The sequence below is a fragment of the Onychomys torridus genome, chromosome 4 (genome assembly GCF_903995425.1).
Source record: "Onychomys torridus chromosome 4, mOncTor1.1, whole genome shotgun sequence".
Lineage (NCBI taxonomy): Eukaryota > Metazoa > Chordata > Mammalia > Rodentia > Cricetidae > Onychomys > Onychomys torridus.
In genome coordinates this window covers 4,025,828-4,046,195 of record NC_050446.1, presented here as the reverse complement: position 1 = coordinate 4,046,195, position 20,368 = coordinate 4,025,828, and the positions used below count along the sequence as shown (strand labels likewise).

Sequence of the window (20,368 nt, the reverse complement as noted above, 5' to 3'; positions counted from 1 at the left end):
AAAAGCTAGTCAACAGCTGTGCGGGCTCATCTTATGTCAACTTGACACACAACATAGAGTTCTCTGAAAGGAGGGAACCTCAATTGAGAAAATGCCTCCATAAGATCCGGTTGTAAGGCATTTTCTTAATTAGTGATTGGTGAGTGAGGGTCCAGCCCATTGTGGTCCTGGGTTCTGTAAGAATGCAGAATGAGCAAGCCATGGGGAACAAGCTAGTAATCAGCACCTCTCCATGGCTTCTGCATCAGCTCCTGCCTCCAGGTTCCTGCCCTGTTTGAGTTCTTATCCTGACTTCCTTCAATAATCAACAGCAATATGAAAGTATAAGCCAAATAAGCCCTTTCTCCCCAACTTGCCCTTTGGTCATGGCATTTTGTTGAAGCAATAGAAACACTCACTGAGATAACTATTTCAAGCAGTGGGAAGGTCTGGTCAGAGTTGTGGACTTCGTTGGGTCCTCAACACCAAGGAGATGAGTCTGTTTTGGAAAGTTCAGCTTCCCGTACTTTTAAGGAAAGAGACAAAAATGCAGAAAGCTTAGGAAAGATTAAGGATGGGATATCCCTCTGTGTGAGTGCATGCCAGGGACTCAGGGGACAAAAACCAAATTCTGTGGCTTTACAAAGACCCTAATCCTACTTGTCTTCTGGAGAAAGATAAACCACCATTTTCCTGTTTTATGCCATGCTCACCCGGAAGTATCAATAACCCTTGCCTTCTTTTTGGATTACTTCATGATTATTGTAGTCTTGAAGCCTAGAAGATAATTGGCAGAGAAAAATCTTGAATTAAAGGTGCTAGTAATTGTGGACGAAAGTCCCAGTCATTCAAACTCGTCCTTTGCTTACTCTAATGTTGGTGTTATGGCTCTTTTCCCCACTCCTCCCAGAGGCTTGTTTTCTGTAGCCCTTGAATCAGTATTTTTGAAGTATCCAGGAATTATACCAAGAAGACATTAGACCACTTTGCTCACTGTATTGACAGAAAAAAACCAAACAACAACAACAACAACAACAAAACCCACCACCACCTCACGTAAGGAACACAGTGGCTGCTGGCTAGTGGTGGTGGTGCACACCTTTAATTCACCACTCAAGAGGCAGAGCCAGGCGGATCTCTGTGAGTTCAAGGCCAGCCTGGTCCACAGAGCGAGTTCCAGGACAGCCAGGATTACAAAGAGAAACTCTGTCTTGAAAACCAAAAAAAAAAAAAAAAAAAAAAAAACCCAAACCAAACCAAACAAAAAAACAAAAACAAACCCCAAACAAAACAAATAAAAAACCCCACAAAAACAACAAATAAATACTGGCCTTACGTTACTTTTAGTGGTTGTAAAAGTGAAAATGACATATAGTCAGCCATTCTTAAAGCTTGGTAGAAACTTGAGGAGTGTGTTGTGAATGGTTTCACATTTCACTGGAGCTGATGAGGTTTAAAAAAATCTGTAGAGTTAATGGGTTAAAACTAATATTAAGAAAGTGAAAATATAGAACCAAGAGCCTATATCTGTAGACAAGAAGACCAGTCCCTACAAGCAGAGATTAAAGATAACGCTAAGGAAACTGAATGCTTTGTATGTCAGGCCTCAACCCTCACTGGCTGCAATTGACATGGATCCTGTGCTTAAAAGATGGCTCAGCGGTAAAGGCACTTGCTGTCAAACTGATCTGTGTTGTAGATAGGGTTTTAAGATGTATTACAGTTGTTTATGCTGTGGAACATTTGTTTAATGATGCAAAGATGTGTTGCATTCTTTTACCTCTGTGAAGCTGTGTTACTGTGCCTGTCTAAAACACCTGATTGGTCTAATAAACAGTCAATAGCAAGGCAGGAGAAAAGATAGATGGGGCTGGCAGGCAGAGAGAATAAATAGATGGAGAAAAAGGAGAAAAAAAGATCAAGAAGGAGTATAAGGAAGACTCCAGGGGTCAGCCACCCAGCCCGGCAGCCACACAGCCACACAGCCACACAGCCGGGCACAGAGTAAGAGTGAAAGTGAGATTACAGAAGTAAGAAAAGGAAAAAGTCCAGAGGCAAAAGGTAGATGGAATAAGTTAAGTTAAGAAAAGCTGACTAGCAACAAGCCAAGCTAAGGCCGGGCATTTATAAGAAAGAGTAACTCTCTGTGTGTATTTATTTGGGAGCTGGTGGTGGGCCCCCCAAAGAGCAAAAGGATAAAGAATAAAAAAACAAGTAGCTACAGATCTGAGTTCCGTTCCTCATGGTGGAAAGGAGTGCTGACCCCCACAGGCTGTCAAATAGATGCCACACCGGGCTATGGAAGACACACCCTACATACATTAAAACATAAATGTAATAAAAGGATTGCAGTGGATTTCCAAATAACCTATAAAGAGGTAGAAGAGAACTTACAAAACAAAGAGACTGGAAACAAATGAAGCAGGTCATGGAGAGGGATGCAGGATCAGAGTCTGAGGGGAAGCCTGACACTGGGCCAGAGTGGAGATTGTCAGAATTTCATAAAGTGGAAAAGTGGGAGAGCTGATGGGAATAAAAGACCTCTAGAAGCAGAGCTTGTAATCCTAGGTGGTGGCATGCAGACTGAGAATTTCTGTCTCAAGATACTGGCAGAGACATACAAGCACAGTTGGACTCTGGGGATCTCACCTGAGGATTGAAGAGAGTAGAGGCACCTGGAAGTTGCTGTTTCCAAATGGTGATTTCTCTGCGTCCATCCATCTCTCAGCATCCTTAGCACCCCTGCCGTCATCCTCAGAGTTCCCAGCCACACACCCCTAACATCTAGTCATTGAACAGGTGCTGAGCAGTAACATCTCAGGGAAATGAACCGAGGTAAATGGTCTTTACCAATGCCCGTTTTCATTAATGTAATAGGTATGAAGGACTATAGCATAGTTCTGATTTACTTTAGTACGCTTATAAAGGTTTTTTTTTAGGGACCTTCAGACTTATTTTTTCTAACTATATATTTTTTACAGATAACTAAGTTTTCAGCTACAAGCAGAAACAGGTAGTTGAAAAGAATAACTGCTTTTGAAATTGTAGCATGGTTACTTGTTTTGTAAATTATTCAATATTAATCTTTTGGTCTTCATATCTATGAAGGGAGTATGAGCCTTTCCTTACCCCCTCATCTCAGGTTAAGTAATTTGGTGAATGTGTAGCTAACAATTGAATCCATTTTAGTTATTTCTTTGCCAGGAAACCAGGGCTTTAACAGTAGATAAACAGGTGGTACAACCACTGGAAGCTGTGAACTGGTCTCATGGACCAGGTTTGGTTAATGTTGTGTTTCTCTGCTCAGTTTGAAACAATTTCTGGTTTGTTTTCCATATTCCTTCATTTTTGTTTGAGAGTTTGTTACATTGTATGAAATACAATAAAATTTACCAGTGTATTTTTTTAAATTGTTGTTTGACTATTTATTGTATGTGTCTGTAGGTGTCACATGAATGTGTGGAGTGCAGAGGTCAAATTACTCTCTTTCCATCATGTGGGTTCTGGGATTGAACTCAGTTCATCAGGTTTGGTGGCAAGCACCATTACCTAATGAACCATCTCTCTTGCTCAGAACTCACCAGTTCACTGGAGAGAGAAGTAGGGAGCAAAGGTTAAGGGACAGGTGAGGAGGGAGGGAGGGAGAGAGGGAGGGAGAGAGGGAGGGAGGGAGGGAGGGACATGTGACAGAGAAGCAATTAGTCTCCTGTGTGCTTCTTTTGTTTGTTTTGTGGGTGGCTTTGGCCTGTTGACAGAAGGGTTTTATCAATCTGTTGCAGCTTTTGTGTGCTGTGGTTTCTGAGGGTTTTGTTTCCTAAGGAAAGTTTGTCTTTTTATCTGTATATCTACGATTTTATTGTTTACTTGAAGAGAAAAAAAAGTAGCATTTTTGCCGGGGTAGTAGTAGCTCTGGAAAGTAAGCTAAAGGAGAGGTAAGGGGTGTGTGTGTGTGTGTGTGTGTGTGTGTGTGTGTGTGTGTGTGTGTGTGTGTGTGTGAAGGTGGGGGGGGAGGCTGTGTGTGTGTGTCTGTGTGTGTGTGTGTCTGTGTGTCTGTGTGAAGGTGGGGGGGGAGGCTTTCCTTCCTGGCTGCCTCCCCCGGCCAGCCTAGCTGGGAGGGGCGGAGCTGGACGTCGTCCTGGAAAAAGGTGTGTGGGGGTGGAGGAGGCTGCAGTTAAGGCCCTCGGGTCCACCTATCAGCCGACACCCTACCTAGGGCTGTAGTCCAGTTACTGCCTGGTGCTAAATCCCCAGCAACGCCATGGACAGGCCGGAATCACGGTGCCCTCCACCAGGCTCCCTCAGGCTATTTGTCCTTGCATGCCTCCTGGTGAGTGCCCCAGTTTTTAACACTGTCCCCCACTGAGCCTCCGCCTGGGCGGAGGGAGAAGAAATGAAGACATTTCTCATAGCTGCTCTTGGGGTTTTGAGCTGTGGGCAGGCTTGTAGAAGAGTTGATATCCTTTGAAGTCCTTAACGTCCTGGAAGCTGTCCAGCGTTTCAGGGTTACCAGAACCCTTTCATGTCTGCCTTGTGGGGGGTCAGGGGGTTGTGCTACCGTGAGGGAAAGAGTGTTTTCTGGCACATTCTCTCCTAAGCCCCTTTGGTAGGGTCTCTGGCTGTTGTCCTTACGGTCATGCTTTCCTGTCGTTTTCTGCAGGCTGTTTCTTGGCTCCGAAACGCCTTAGAAAGTTAATGCAAGATGTGACAACAGAGTAGTTGCAAAGGTAGGGCGGACAGGGCGGGCCCCGTGCTGTGTACTCATTTGGAGTGATCACTCCCCGTCTCAGGGCAGCATTTCCTCATTTTCAAAAACTGCTGTAAATCTCTCTGAGGATTCTTGTTTTGTTTAAGTTCCAGATTTGTGTTGATGTCAAGGTATTTACAGATTCCTCAGAAGTTTAATCCACTGGGTTAGGTGAGGCTTCCTCTGTCTCATCACAGACTTGTGAAGCCCACTAACTTCTTCAAGGCACATAGATACTCCAGGACACCAAGAAAGGTGTGGTGGGGCACGTCTGTAATGCTAACACTCAGGAGGCTGAGGCAGGGGAATCCCTGCAAGTTTGAGGCTTCCCTGGATTACATAATGAGTTTAGGCCATCCAAGGCTACATAGCAAGACTGTCTCAAAAAAAGAAAAAAAGGAAAGGAAAGAAAAGAATAAAAAGGGAAGAATGACTGGTCAAGTAAAAAATAACTGGATGAACACATAAAATATTTCATATAAGTGTAAAATTAGAAAATATGTATAGTAAAAACACAAAAGATATAAAGTATTAAAACTTTATAATGTGAAGATATTTCTTTAAAATTTAAATTTGGGGAGATGCCTTAGTCAGTAAGGAGCTTGCTATGAACATCATGCCGATCTCCAGCAGCTATGTAAAGAAGAACCAGGCACAGCAGCACCTCAGCACTAGGGATGGTGGGGACAGGTAGACCCCTGGAGCTCATTGACTAGTCAGCCAAGCTGAATCAATGAGCTTTAGGTTCAGTGAGAGACCCTGTCTCAAAAACAAAATGGACCCCAGACAAAGAACTGCAGGCAGCTAAAGAATTCTGAGAGCAGGAAAAGTAGTCTTCCCCAGAGAAGAGCCCTGATTATCCATTACCAAGTGGTCAGCCCTGAAATTATCTATCTATCTATCTATCTATCTATCTACTATCATCTATCTTTCACCTATCTATCTATCTACCTACCTACCTACCTATCTAATCTATCTACTATCATCTATATTTCATCTATCTATCTATCATCCATCCATCCATCCATCCTTCCATATGTAGATAGATTGAACAGATTATATATATATTATATATATGCAATAATAACAAAGAAAAGGAGGAGAAAGGGGAGGGGTTGGAGGGAGGAAAGGGAAGAGGGAAGGACAATTGTATCTTAATTTCAAAAGAATCATTTTTTAAAGGTGGAGAGCAACTGAGGGAGACGCCCTCTGGCCTTCACAAGCCCAGTGTATCTGCACATGTACACACACAACACACACTAGTCAGAGCTTTCACATTAAAGTGAGTGAGTGGTATGGCATTGACAGTGGTGCCTACAGCTGCCTTCTGAATAGTGAATGTTTCTGTCAGGGAATATGAGTCTTTCCACCCATCAATTTTACATTCATAGAAGTCATTTCTAACCTGCCATCCATTATTGGGTCCACACTGATCTTTTTGTGCTTATGATACTTAATGTCCACAAATAATTTTCACTGCCTAGAATGCTAAGGTGCTGAAAACAGAGAAATAAATAGGAATGAAGAGTTCCTGTCCAATGGCCGAGGCGACAGCACCTACAGTGTATTTCAGTGTGAGGCAGTTCCAATCCCTCCTGTTAGATGGCAATGGCATCCCCTTCCCTGTCGTGAGTCGAAGCTGTCCCAGACACTGCTAAGTCTCCTGGAGGACAGGAATCACCCTGGCTTGAGTTTGTACCCTGTGCCTCTGGTTACTCTGAGCTGGGGACTGCCTTAGGCAACACTGTGTGGTCTCTTGCCTCTTAGTATTTTGGCTGTGAGCTTATCTCATGCTTCCAGGGCATTCTGTGTGAGTTCGTATTTCAGCCTGGTGTCCTCACCACACCTGCTGGCTGGAATATTCCAGAGCTTTCTTAGCTGTTCCAGCTGAGGAACAGACATGCGCCTCCTTCCTCTCCAGTACTGTCAGCGCCTCGGTTCCTTTCCTGCGGGTCCACCTCCCCTGGATAAGTGTTCCTTTTGTTTACAGTTGTGCTCAAGTCTCAGGGCAGGGAACTCGGGGGTCACAACCTGTGCCCCAGCTGCTATTGATATGTCAATTCAAAGAGTCAAATAGTGAAAAACAGAAAAAAATATTGATCCACACCGGGAAGAGGGTGAAGAGACCCAGTGATCCTACCACGTCCATCCCCATTGGGAAGTGAGATTTAAAGACCAGGGATCTGCACATGTAGGCTGTCCAGGTCCAGGTGACTCGCCGCCACTGAACCATCATCGTCTGGGGGCTGGTCTCCAACAGGATGGTCCAGCAGACTGTCAGCAGTATGTGAAATCCACTTCTGGGAGGCAAATTCCCTCTCTGGTTGGTGTCAAGTACAGCCTTTTTATTCTCCTAGCATGAGCATCCTGAGGACAGAAGAATTCTAGTTTCTTGGGTCCATTGTTTCAACAGTCAGATGGAGGAGGACAGAGGCTCATTAGAAGAAAGCATGAGTCTGGGCTGGGAGGCAGGACGGGCAGCCATTGCTCATGCTGGCTGGCTCATAGCTCGACCCCTAGGCTGCCACTGTCCTTTTAATGATTCTATATTGACACTGGAATGGAAGGTCCTTTCCTCTCAAATGTCTTGTCATTAAGATAATAAGAAGACAGTAACTCGGATGTTTTCTCCCATGGTTGCTGACAAATTGCTCAGGATCTTGATGTGTTCTTTTCTGAGCCAGTAAAATGACTTTCTAAATAGGCTGCTCCCGGCCAGTCTCCATCCCTTGCCTGTTCATTCTTCTACTCTGATTGACCATATTGTCACTGTCCTACTTAAAACCACCAACGTAGCTGTGACTTGAATCCAGACCACACTCCCCAGCCTGACCCCTTTCTTCGTAATTCTAGCTGGCTGGGTTACCTCCTGATCTTCTCCCCAACTACCCTTGAGTTGGCTCAATGCCGTGGTGCCCCCATCAATAACCTGACTTACTATTTCAGATCTGATTCAAGTGGTGTTATGGTTTGAATGTTTGCCATGGGCTCATGTGTTTAAATACTTGGTGCCCAGCTAGTGGTATGGTTTGAAGGGACAGAGAAAGTAGGTCATTGGAGGTGGGCCTTGATGCTTACAATTTGGACTCTCCAGGCCATGCTTCCTGGTATAGCAAAATGTGAATAGCTAGCTCCCACACACTGCCTTCACCATGGTGAACTACTACTTTGTTTGTTTTAAAATGTTCTGATTTTTAAGAGTTTATATATATATATGTGTGTGTGTCCATGTGTCTGTGCAGCTGCACACATATCTGTCTTGAGCGTTTTCCACTGCTGTTCTCTCCTTTACTTATTTGAGGTAGGGTCTGGAACTAATTGTCTGGCTGGACTGCTGTCCAGTGAGCGCCTGGAGTCTCTTGTCTGCCTCCTAGCACTGAGATTACAAGCGTGTGCTGGCATGTCTAGCTTTTCACCTGGGTGCTGGGATCCAAACTCAGGCTTTCATGCTTACACAGTGCGCACATTACCCAGTGAGCCAGCTCCCTAGACTGACTCGATTTCCTTAAACTAAGACCACGTACATTTCGCCTCACTTAATTTGCTTCTTGTCAGGTATCTGGTCAAAACAATGTCAAGAGACGGGGCGTTGGTGGCTCACGCCTTTAATCCCAGCACTCAGGAGGCAGAGCCAGGCAGATCTCTGTGAGTTCGAGGCCAGCCTGGTCTCCAAAGCGAGTTCCAGGACAGGCACAAAGCTACACAGAGAAACCCTGTCTCGAAAAACAAAACAAAACAAAAAAACCAAAAACAATCAAACAACAATGTCAAGAGTAACTAATAAAGAAAATGGGTGCTGAGAATCAGGGCTGTTGGGGTGATAAGCCTGATCCTATCGTTCCTTATGCCTCTGGAACTGGTTTGTGGGAGGAATCTGAAATGATTTGGAGTTGTGGGCTAGAGACCCCCTAGACTGATGTATGTAGAGCCCGTGGATCACTGTGGTGGCAGCTCAGGGGACCAGAGTGACTGCTTCTGAGGTTCCAGAGTGGGACAAGGACTCTACTGGGATTACCTAAGGAGCTCATTTGACCTGAAGTCGGGATGAACCTGCTTGGAGAAAGAAGTTGTACTTGTTAAACAGATGGGCCCTTAGGAGAAAGCAGGACTTAACTGCTGGGGCATTAGGAAAGGTGCGTTACAGGCAAAACCCTGTGGGTGGAAAGCTCCATTTCAAATTCATTTGAAAAGAGAGTGCCTGGCTGGAACAGACTGTTCAGGGTAGTGGTTTTCCAGGCTTAACCTCAAAGGCACACAGAGAACACTGCCTCTGTGGTCTAAGTGGGACAGGCAGCGGTACTTGACTTTACTCACAGGATACTGATATTACAGGCATGTAAAGCGCAAGAGTTACAGGGTCATGGAGGCATGCATCGAGACTACACAAAACTGTGAAACCAGGAAACGCATTGTCAGGGGCTCTTGAGTGGGCTGTGAAGGTGAAGCCTCCATTGCAATGGCAACCACAGGCTATTGGGGATGCCAGAAATATGGGACGTTTCCTGAGGAAAGTTGTAGGCGCTAGCGGGGCTGAGCAGACCACACACACCACTGTGGCAGAGCTGGAGGGGCGGGGCTGACCAAGTCCACTGCGGTACTGAACTCTTCCCTGCAGGATCTGTGTCTGCCCTGCTGGGTTTTGGTTATGCTTTGGCTCATTTTTCCATACTGAGCCCCTATTCTTCCCTTTGGGAAGAGAACCCTCACACTAGGGTACTGTATGCATTTTTTAATTATAGGGGCTCACAGACAGGAGACATTCTTGAGTCTCCTGACTTCGAACTTCTGTAGAACTGAGACTATGAAGACTTTTCAAGATAGATTGAATATGTTTGTATTGGTTGAAATATGAAGGCCACTCCACATAGTTAAAAGGGAGGTTTATCTTGTGGGGTAGCTTACAAGTGAAGGGAGAGGTAACAGGGTCTGGGAAAGGTGAAGCGCAGTCCGGCGGTGTTCTCTGGAGAACTCTGCTCGGTCTACCTCCAGTGTCCAGGATCCAGGAACCAAGAGAGCAGGCCCATCCGGATCTAGGGTCTTCAGGGGTCCTCTCTCGGCTCCGCCTTGTAGGCGTGACAGTTACCGAAGCCTCAATGGAGGTGGCACTTCCAGGTCAAAGCTGGACTGGCTACCCACTGCATATTTGCATTGTGAGGTGGCCATGAACCTATGGAGGCAGATATAGACTATGCTGGGTTGGATACAAAATGTCCTTGGTAGGCTCATATGTTTGAACACATTTTCCAGCTGATTGTGTGGCTTTGGACACTGTGAAACTTTCAGGTAAAGGCTGTTAACTAGAGGAAGTTGGCTGCTGGGAATGGGCCTTATGGTTTAGCGCCTGGCCAGCCTCTGCCTGGTCTCTGCCTCTTGGCAAGATAACTACCCCAGGCCACAGCACTGACTCTTGCCATGCTTCCCCAGCCACACACACCACATGGAAGCCAAGTAACCAATACAGAGAGCATCTTCTCAGCAAAGCCTGCTTGTGCTCCGCCCCAAGGAGAAGCCTAGTGTGTTGCATAATTTTAAAACTGGTGTGTTTGCATTAAGCTATGCACAACACCTCGTACAGATAAATGAATACAAGTGAAATTATTCACTGAAACATTAGGAGAGGTAAATGCTTACCATTCAAAATAATCTTCACAGGATGTTAGCTCTTCTGGGAGTGACAGCTACATTTACCTGCAGCAACAGTTTCGTGTAATGAAAATGGATTTGAAATCATCCAGACGAGTCCAAATTCTGGCTTCAACATTTAAAGCTATGGTTTTGTTCTTTGTCCTATTGATTTGTGATCTTCCATTTTTCCCCCTTAGCTACAAAAGGCAGAGGAAAACATCTAGGCATGAGCACTTTGTGTATGTGTAGGTAAATATGTGTGTATGGGTGCCAGAGGTCAACTTTGGTGTATTGTTCTCTGGGATCCAGTCATCTTGTTATTTATTTATTTAATGTGTATGGGTGTTTTGCTTGTACCACGTATGTGCAAGAAGCCAGAAGTGTGTCAGATCCCCTGGAACTTGGGTTGTGAGCCACCGTGTGGGTGTTGGGAATTGAACCCAAGTCCTCTGAAAGAGCATTCAGTGTTCTCAACCTTGGATTTTTTGGAGGGGGCGTGTGATAGGGTCTGCCATTGGCCTAGAACTTGCTGAGTTTGCTGGCTGTCCCATGAGCTCCAGGGATCTGCCAATCTCTGCATCTTCAGCCCTCAGATTATGGACCACCAAATCCAGGTTTTTTCTATGGCTTGTGGGAATCTAACTTAGGTCCTCAAGCCCACTTGGCAAGCAGTCTACCAACTGAGCTAGCTTCCCAGACCCTGGGCATGAACAATCTAAGCAGTAAAGCAAAATATAGAGCTTAGGAATTGTTTTGTGGATGGGGATGACAAAATGATTCCAGTCTGGTGGAGCCAGGAGTCATTGACCTGCTTTTCTTTTCTACTGTATAGATCCTGACAGCTATTCTGACGTGTCCTATGCTCAGGCTCTGGTTCCACTCCTCCCTCACTAGGAGCTATGTCTCTGGCACTTACTCCATCGTTTTTGTCAACTGTCCCAATGAGCAAATTGCCAGAGATGTTGCCAGGTACAGTACAGGGGCTAAGTGATGCCCCAAAATGCATGGGAAGCTAGCAGGTACTCCGTAAGGGCCACATTGTAGCCTTTCTCTTGCTTTTTGCAACCCTTTATGTCCACTGATTAACTCCATACTTTCTGCTTGGGGTGGGATGAGGAGCCCATTGGATGATCCTGCTCAGAGTGATCCAGTACTGATCTTCCAGAATGATCCCAGGGCTGGTCCTTCACTATGCTGGAGAAGTAAAGTAATTGATGGGGCAGAAAAGGAATATGAGACCCACAGAGACAGGAGGCTTGTTTGAGGCCTTAAAAGAACTGTGAAAGTCTACATGGGGACAATTTCAACCCTCCATGGCTTTGCTGGGTTCAATTAAGCACACTGTGCTGCTAGTGCTACAGTTTTGGGTCTTAGTAGCAGTATATAGTCCTTGTGCCTAAGTGAAGACTGTGGAAGCTCCAATTCCCACATTTTTACTTCATTAATTATTTCATTAATTGCCAAGATCCTCAACTTCATTAACATGAAACTTTCAGGGTTAGGTTTCCAACATAAGAATTCTCAGCTGGGTGGTGGTGGCGCTTGCCTTTAATCCTAGCACTCAGGAGGCAGAGCCAGACAGATCTCTGTGAGTTCCAGGCCAGCCTGGTCTACAGAGCGAGATCCAGGACAGCCACCAAAACTACACAGAGAAAGCTTGTCTTGATAAAAACAAAACAAACAAACAAACAAACAAACAAAAAAGAATTCTCAGGGCATACATAAGGCAGAGCAGGTGAGGGACATTCTAAATGGTTGGTTCCTTAGATGTTCTCAGGAATCCCCATCCCTTCTCTTAAAACCTGGGACATGCTCCAGTGGTCACCCACTCTCTTTGCTCTAGGGCCATACTGGATAAGAAGTTGGCAGCTTCTGTGAACATCTTGCCTAAGACATCTTCACTGTGAGTTTTGCCAAGGCCAGTGGAAGGGAGTTGGGAGTGTTAAGGTTAGGTCCTGTATGATAGAGAGAGCATGGGACAAATGGTGAGCTGTCAGACAATGTTTAAATGACATTTAATGACCATTTCACAAGTGCCTTGCATTCAGAGATTATGTTTATTATAAATTTATGTCACCTAAGGAAAGAAAAAAATGTGGTATATAGAGAAAGGAGGGAAAAGTCATGCTATTTGCTCAACTGCTCACGTCTTGAGCATGGCTCCCTAACTCGGCTTTGCTTTTGATCTCTGAGCCTCAGGCTAGGTCTGTTGAATTAGTCTCTCTGAGGCACAGGCCTAAGTTCCTGAATCTTTAGAATGTTCTCCAGAGGCTTATGAATGTAGCTCAGTGATAGAGTGCTTGCCTAACATGCATAAGGCCTTGGGTTTGCTCTTCAGCATAACATAAAGGGAAGAGATGAGAAGGGATGGAGGGAGGGCTAGTGGAGGGAAGAAGAAAGGGAAGGAAGAAGAAAGGAAGGAAGCCAGGAAGCCAGGAGACCTTGTGTGAAATCTTAAGTTAGGAAGCTGTCTCAAGCACTAACCCTTTAGGAATGCACTGGGAGGTACTAAATGTATTTGTTAGCGTGGCTGGACAAATTGACCTGTGGGGCTTTGACCACTCTAGACTTCTTTTATGGGTGTCTCAGCTAGGGTTTCTATTGCTGCAATGAAATACCATGACCAAAAAGCAAATTGGGGAAGAAAAGGTTTATCTGACTTACACTTCCATATCACTGCAAAGGAAGTCAGGGCAGGAACTCAAGCAGGGCAGGAACCTGGAGGCAGGAGCTGATGCAGAGGCCGTGGAGGGGTGCTGCTTGCTGGCTTGCTTCCCATGGCTTGCTCAGCCTGCTTTCATATAGAACCCAGGACCACCAGCCCAGGGATGGCCCCACCTACAGTGGGCTGGGCCCTTCCACCAACAGTTACTAAGGAAATGCTCTGCAGGCTTGCCTGCAGCCCGATCTCAGGGAGGCATTTTCTCAGATGAGGCTCCTCCTCTCTGATGACTCCAGCTTGTGCCAGCACAATGGGTTTGGGGAAGATTGTAAAGCCTCCTCTTCAGTAATTTACCTCCTTGGGCAGGTTTGACAATTTGCCAGACTCCTCTTGTGACTGTGGCCATTTGATTTTGTTCTCTTCTCTAGGTACTTTTGGAAGGGAGAAATAGAAGAATCCACTGAGATCTTGTTGGTAAGTGAGGTTGGGGCAGAGGAAGTTTTAATAGGACAATAGTGACATCAGGACCATTTTCCAGATTCTAATTAGAAATTAGCAATGAGGCTGGGGTATAGCTCAGTCATGACTTCTTACATTCAATCCCCACAGAGGAAAAAATTAGCACCGATCAACTGATTGAGGCTCTTGCCCCACCTAAGATGTCTGAGGTTCCTTAGCAAGCGAGTGACCTGGTCTGGTGACCTGGGAGGAATGCTAAATTCCAAATGAATGGAGGGTTGAGCTGGGGTTCAGGTCCCAAATTGCTGATTAATTTTACTCCTGTCACAGCTAATAAAGACAAAGACTTCCAAGGTCTCCAGGCTGTCCACCTATATGAGGTAAGGCTTCTCATTCACACCTCAGGGTCGGGCCAGGATGTTCTGGGCACTGAGAGAATGAACCTGGGAAGTGGGAGAGATGGGGGTTAACCACTGCCCCTATAAGACTTGTTCTTTCTTTCAAGTTCTCTGTCCGGACAACAGAGTAGAATGAGATGGTTCACATTGGGGGATTCAAACATTGGTCTCAGAGGCTTTTCATAATTTAAAAATATTATTCAGACTCACAGAAGCATCATGGGTTAATTTCTAGCTTGCTCCCAGTAATGCAGTCCCAAAGCTCACACTTTGAATCTCAGTGGTTCACAGAGAGGTCTCTTTACCTCTGGGATCTCTAAGACTTTGATGAAGTTCACAAAAGTCAACCTTTTCAGTCATAATTGCTAAGGATTTTGAAAACTGTTTTTAGCTTACTTAACAATAAAGCTATTATATATTAATAACACAAATACCATATTTTTACAAAAAGTAGTCATATTTTTCCAAAACCAAGAAGTTAAGGAGAAAATGGCATTACTCACATTTTGCAAATTGTGACTTCATAAGGTAACTGCTAGGGAAGGTTTTGAGTTTACACTGATAAGTTTAAGGATTCAAAATTTAGAATTTTTGTTTGCAAATAATTCTCTCACTGGCAATAAGGGAGTTGTCCCCTTCTACCTCCAGTATTGGAGACGGGATCTTATGTCACTTCAGACCTACTGAATGGAACTACATTCCAATCATCATACCTAGTGATTCTTGTCCACATTACCACTTGAAGCACTGGTCTAACCAGTGGCCTCAGTGCTGGCCATGTGTTAGAACACTTGGAGATACTTTTCAAATGTCCAACATAAGCACTACCTCATGGATTCCAACTTGGTTTGTCTGTGTGGGGATCAAATGTATCATTATCATTATTATTTATTCTTCTGTCATACTTTACATCCCAACCACATTTCCTCTCCTTCCACTTCTCCCAGCCCCCTACCCCCCGCAACTTCCCCTCTCCCCAAGATCCACTTCTCCTCCATTTCCCTTCAAAAAAAAAAAAAAAAAAGCAGGCCTCCCAGGGATATCAACCAAACATGGCATAATAAGTTTCAAGAAGACTAGACACAAACCCTCATATCAAGGCTGGATGAGGCAACCCAGTAGGAGGAAAAAGGGTCCCAAGTGCAGGCAAAAGAGTCAGAGACACCCACTTTCCCAATGTTGGGAATCCCGCAAGAACACCAAGTTATACAACCATAATGTGTATGCAGAGGACCAAGCTCAGACCCACACAGGGTCCAAGTTTGTCGCTTCCGTCTCTGTGAGCCCCTGTGAGCCCTGCTTAGTTGATTCTGTGGGTTTTCTTGTGGTGTCCTCGACCCCTCCGGCCCCACAATCCTTCCTCTCCCTCATTTGTGGGGTTCCCCGAACTCCACCTAATGTTTGGTTGTGGGTCTCTGCATCTGCTCCCATCAGTTGCTGCATGAAGCCTCTCTGATGATGACTGGGCTAGGCACCAATCTATGAATATAGCAGAATATCATTACGAATCATTTCATTGACTTTTTTTTTTTTTTGCCAGTCTTGTTTAGTTCTATCCTGGGTCTCTGGGCTGTCCTGCCTCTGGGTCCTGGCCATCCAGGCAGTGTCTGGTATGGACTCCCTCTCATGGCGTGGGCCTCAGGTTGGACCAGTCATGGGTTGGCCACTCCCACAAGTTCTGCAGCAGCACCATTACTGCAGCACGTCTTGCAGGCAGGGCAGATTGTAGGTGAAGTGTGTTGTTCTTAAGTAGCATCCCAGGTTGTCTGTAATGTGCAGCCTGGGCTACAAGCCCTTGCTCTGCATGATAAAAGTTATTTCCTTCACATCTCAAGGAAACTAGGATTTTTGTGGCCATATAGCTGTAGCTGGGTCTCAATTCTAACTACACAGATGGCCCCTTTGTTACCACATCAGCAGAGGTGAGGGAATGAGGCACCTTGGTTGAACCAAAACTGTAACCTGTGAGGGACAGCTTCTGAGTTAGGAGAGACCTCCAGAGAGTGCTGCTGCTTCTTACATTGAAGTGTTGTAGACTATTATTTGAAGGTGTGTTACTTTTGTTGATGTTGCATTTGTTTAACTCTGTGAAGCTGTGTTACTGTGCCTGTCTAAACACCTGATGGTCTAATGAAGAGCTGAACGGCCAATAGTGAGGCAGGAGAGAGAAATAGGTGGAACTGGCAGGCAGAGAGGATGAATAGGAGAAATCTGAGAGAAAAGAAGTGGCCAGAGAAGGAGGAGGACTCCAGGGGTCAGCCACTCAGCTAGTCACAGGCTAAGAGTAAGATTACAGAAGTGAGAGAACGGGAAAAGCCCAGAGGCAAAAGGTAGATGGGATAAGTTAAGGAAAGCTGGCAAGAAACAAGCCAAGCTAAGGCCTGGCATTCATAATTAAGAATAAGCCTCCATGTGTGATTTATTTGGGAGTTGGGTGGTGGGCTCCCCAAAGGAGAAGTAAACAAACAACAGCGTTGAAGTCTGGCTTCCTCTTAGTGCTTGTATTAGCATATTTTTTTGCCTCATTTGTCTATCTATAAAATGGGTATCAAGCTACCAGGTTGTTGTACATATTAGAATATATGAAGTATACCTATGGAGTGTTTCAATGTTCATCTTACTGCTAAGATGACAGATTCTTTGAATTCTATGTTTGTTTATAAAAAGAAGATTCTGTTCTCAGTGTCCATGAGATAAGATTATTATCAAACTGATAGTCTTCAGGTTCTGAATAAACCAATCCTATTTGCTGTAAATGCTACAGTACTTACATAATACTATGGTTAGTTAAGCATGTTATCTCATGAAAGCTTCCCAATGGCTCTCCGTTGACCAGAAAGTAAGCAAAGAATCATCATGCTTATCTGACACATGAGAGACTGACATGGAGAGAACCGGCATTGTGCACTGAGTGTCTGCTGAATTAAGCAGAGGAAGGTGACTGAGCCAGGCTTGCTGTCAGGGCCCCGTGGGGGAAGGTCAGGGATTGTCTGGCCTTAAGGCTCAAGAAAGGGGATTTTGGTTGATCAGCAGGAACAGTGAGGACTTTGTAGGTAGGAAGGAATTTATGGGCTTTGGAGAAGGGGCAGGATGACACAGCGATGTGTATGGATGGAGGCGAAAAGGGTAGTGAATGTAAGTGTGCACAATGCTGGTCACTAGCTAAGTGCTTTTCACACCCTGTCCCAGCTAGTCCTCAGCAATCCAGCCAGAAAGGTGTTTATATTCCCCTTCCGAGAAATTACATGACTTATCCACAGTCACAGAACTAATAAGGACAGACATAGAATTTGAACCCATAGGTCTAAGACTCGAAAGCAGCAGTTCTTAACCTGTGGATTATAACAGGAGCAAAATTAGAGTTATGAAGTAGCCTCGAAATAACGTTATGGTTGGGGTCACACAACACTGGGAGCTGTATTAGTGGGCTGCAGCACTGGGAACGTGGAGAACCACTGCTCTAAAGGCACTGAGCCAACCCAGCACCTGGTGAATGGGAGACAGGCTCAGGCAGGCTGGACCACGGCATTGAGCAGTGAGCTGGAACAACTTGTAGAGACCTCCAGAGAGCCCGTGGGTTGGATTTTATCATGTCACAGTCACTCATTAGAACTCTATTTTCTTTCTAAAGGTTGGCTCATCCTTTTGAAATCCCAGAGGTCTTCAGTATTCCCATGGACCAAGGAGATGCTCGCTATTTAAGGTGGCTTGAGGAGGGCATGAAGGAGAACTAAGCAGAGAGACTGTTCAGGCTGCTGGCTGGCTGGCGGGTCTTTCTTGACTGTGCTCTGGGGAAGGCAAGCCTCCTTCCACCTCCCTAGGTGACTGAAGGACTGAGAATTTCAAGGCCGGGTGTGAAGGCCAGCCAGGCCTTCAGGAACCAAGTGGAGCCTGTGTCCGCCAGAGGGTGTGAGGGTGAGGACACAGGGACAGAGGGGAGGTGGCAGTGAGGGCGCTGGGCCTACGGTAAGTGCCCTGGTGTAATCGCTCCTCTGCTGCTCGTAGGGACAGAGGGCCTTCCTCACCTAGGTGTGTGTGGGATAAATGTCTTCTAAAACCACTGACATGTGCTCTGTTCAAAATGATGAATCGTAGTGGTAGAGTTTCAGGGGTCAGCAGAATTTTCTTGTTAGAGAGGCTTTTGTTGCTCCTGAACTTGCAGAGGTGAGGCTGGGAAGGGGTTTCTTGAGTCTCTATAGGCTAGGGGAATATTAGGGTTTCAACATGAATGTCTTGACTTAATATAATAGACATGCAAAGACCCTGGAGACCTAGGTTCTCAGCCCTTGGAACCTGCTGGGCCAGGGATTTTCAGATCTGCTGTACAGAGCTTCTAGGGCTGGCAGAGGAACCCCTGAACTTCTGGAGGAATGTAGCCCCCATCCACATCCCAAGTGGAGGTGGCAGAAGTATGTGAATCCCCCATTTTATGCAGTGGAAACTTCATGGAATTCCATACAGGAGACATGCTGAGCTACAGTCTAGCCTCGGTTTCTCATCCCATGCAGAGGGCTCTCTACACCTGTCCCAAGGATCTCTGGTGAAGGGAACAGTGGATGGAGGTGGGGGGAAGGCTGAGCCCAAGGCCATGAAAAGGGAGAGTTGAACCAGGCCCTCTCCATGAATCTCACAAGGTAACTCCATGATGGGGGCACCCATAGGGAGCTGGAGTCAGGATCCAGACAGCTATGGTATCCTGGTTTCTTCTGTGGGGTGAGGTGTTGTTACAGGTCCTAGTTCTGATAGCTGCTGTGTGTCTCCCACCTTGTGCCCCAAGTAGCAGATGTTGAAGGGTCTCTAAGGGCCATCTGTGAGAACCTGATCAGGGCTGAGGCCCTTCCAAAAGGCCAGAGAATCCCACTGGTAGTTTTGAGGGCCGAGGACCGAAGATGGCCTTGGTCTTAAAGCCCAGTTTCTGAGGTATCTACAAGTCTTGAAAACCCCTACTTAAGATGTACTCAGGACCCCAGATGTGTTGCTTCTAGGACAAAGCCAAGTTTCTAGATCTCCCTTCCTTCCTGTTCCAATCACAGTGCACCTCATTGTGCACTGTCCCTGTGTTCATGTGTCCTTCCCACCCGGTGTTACTCTTCTGAAAAGCCTCACTTTCAGGCTGGATCACAAGGTGCTAGAGGTCAGAAGCGTGTCTGAATCTTGCTTCTTGCACAAGGTTTGGGTATTATTTCCTAAGTTGACATTTCAGTTTCAAGGGTTTAAATAAACAAAGCTTTCTCTATAACATGGAGTTTACTTTTAAGTTTTGAAATAGGCAAAATATCTATTTTTCTCTTGAAATTTCTTAAACTTTAAGAGTTTTTTACACATGTGGCCTTCATTAGTTCATTTTCAGTGCTCTGCATGCCATCACAGAAACTTTCCTGGTGACCTATCTGCTACTGAGTATAGGAAATGGGAGTGAGGGTACTTACTGAACTGTTTAGGAAGCTTCCCATCTTGTCCTTGTAAGTTAGACTTATTCGTTATCAGTTTGCTGATGAAATCTGAGGTCAGAGGGCATAAGCCACTTAAGAGGAAAGTGAGGACGTGGACCGGAGTCTGATTCTAAACCTAACCCCCTAATGCTTTTTGTTCAGAGGTGAGTCAGTCCCCAAGAAGGCCACAGATCCAGAGAATCTACTGTAGCCATTGGCAAAGAAGTTACTTGTCTTTAAGACATCTGTCTGTCAGCCTGACACTTGTCCATCCATTGCCTTGTTTCTTCCTTGATATAGTTCTGGAGGGTGTGACCCACACAAAGAAATTTAAGGACCCACCACCATCCTACATTGCCGTCCCCAAACGAGGCTGTTGAAGGCAGGCTGGCCCCAGACTAGTGTCTCCATGTGGGAAGTCCCTTCCAGCAGCTCTCAGGTTTACCAGAGTCTAAAAAAAAAAAAAGAGGAAAAACCTATCTATCTTCTAACAGCTAAATCTTACGAGGACACAGACACCTCTGTGTTGTAAGAATCCCTTCATCTGGATGTGATGGCAGAACCAATAATCCCAGCCCTTGTGAGTTTGAGGCAGAACAACCTTGAGTTCAAGGCTAGCTACTAGGCAGACCCTATCTCAAAAACAAAACAACAACAAACAAGAACCAAACCAAACCACTTTCATCAAGTAGAGAACAAAAGCAGGTACTGTGGCAATGCTGACCTGAAGAAGGAGCCCAGCAGGACAATGAGGAGAGGCCACCAACATCCAATCTCTGGGCCTTGCTCTGGCTGTTGCCATGGCAGCCAGTCTGCTGCTATCAGTGGGTTTTCCCTACATATAATTTTATATACACAGTGTGTGCTTTATACAAACTCTGAGAATGTTGTTCCAAGGAATAATCTTTGGAAGCAAGAGGACCACTGAGGGTGGAATTTAGACACACGGTTATCTTCTGTGCTGTTCAGTTCATACACCCAAATGCTGTGACATTAGAATGCTATCCAAATGATGTGCCCTGGTGCCCTCCAGGCTATAGTTCTTTATTAGGAGTACTAACAAAAAGGC

The 20,368-nt window shown here is 45.5% G+C and overlaps 1 protein-coding gene across 1 annotated transcript; it reads left to right on the top strand.

Moving 5' to 3' along the window:
* Window positions 1–4,167: 4,167 nt before the first annotated feature.
* On the top strand, window positions 4,168–19,071 carry LOC118582457 (protein CutA homolog). Its single transcript, XM_036185346.1, has 6 exons — window positions 4,168–4,306; window positions 11,181–11,317; window positions 12,192–12,251; window positions 13,439–13,484; window positions 13,800–13,849; window positions 17,499–19,071. Exons 1-6 carry the CDS (start codon window positions 4,238–4,240, stop codon window positions 17,599–17,601), a joined length of 465 nt encoding a protein of 154 aa, XP_036041239.1. The 5' UTR covers window positions 4,168–4,237; the 3' UTR covers window positions 17,602–19,071.
* The last annotated feature ends 1,297 nt before the right edge of the window (window positions 19,072–20,368 follow it).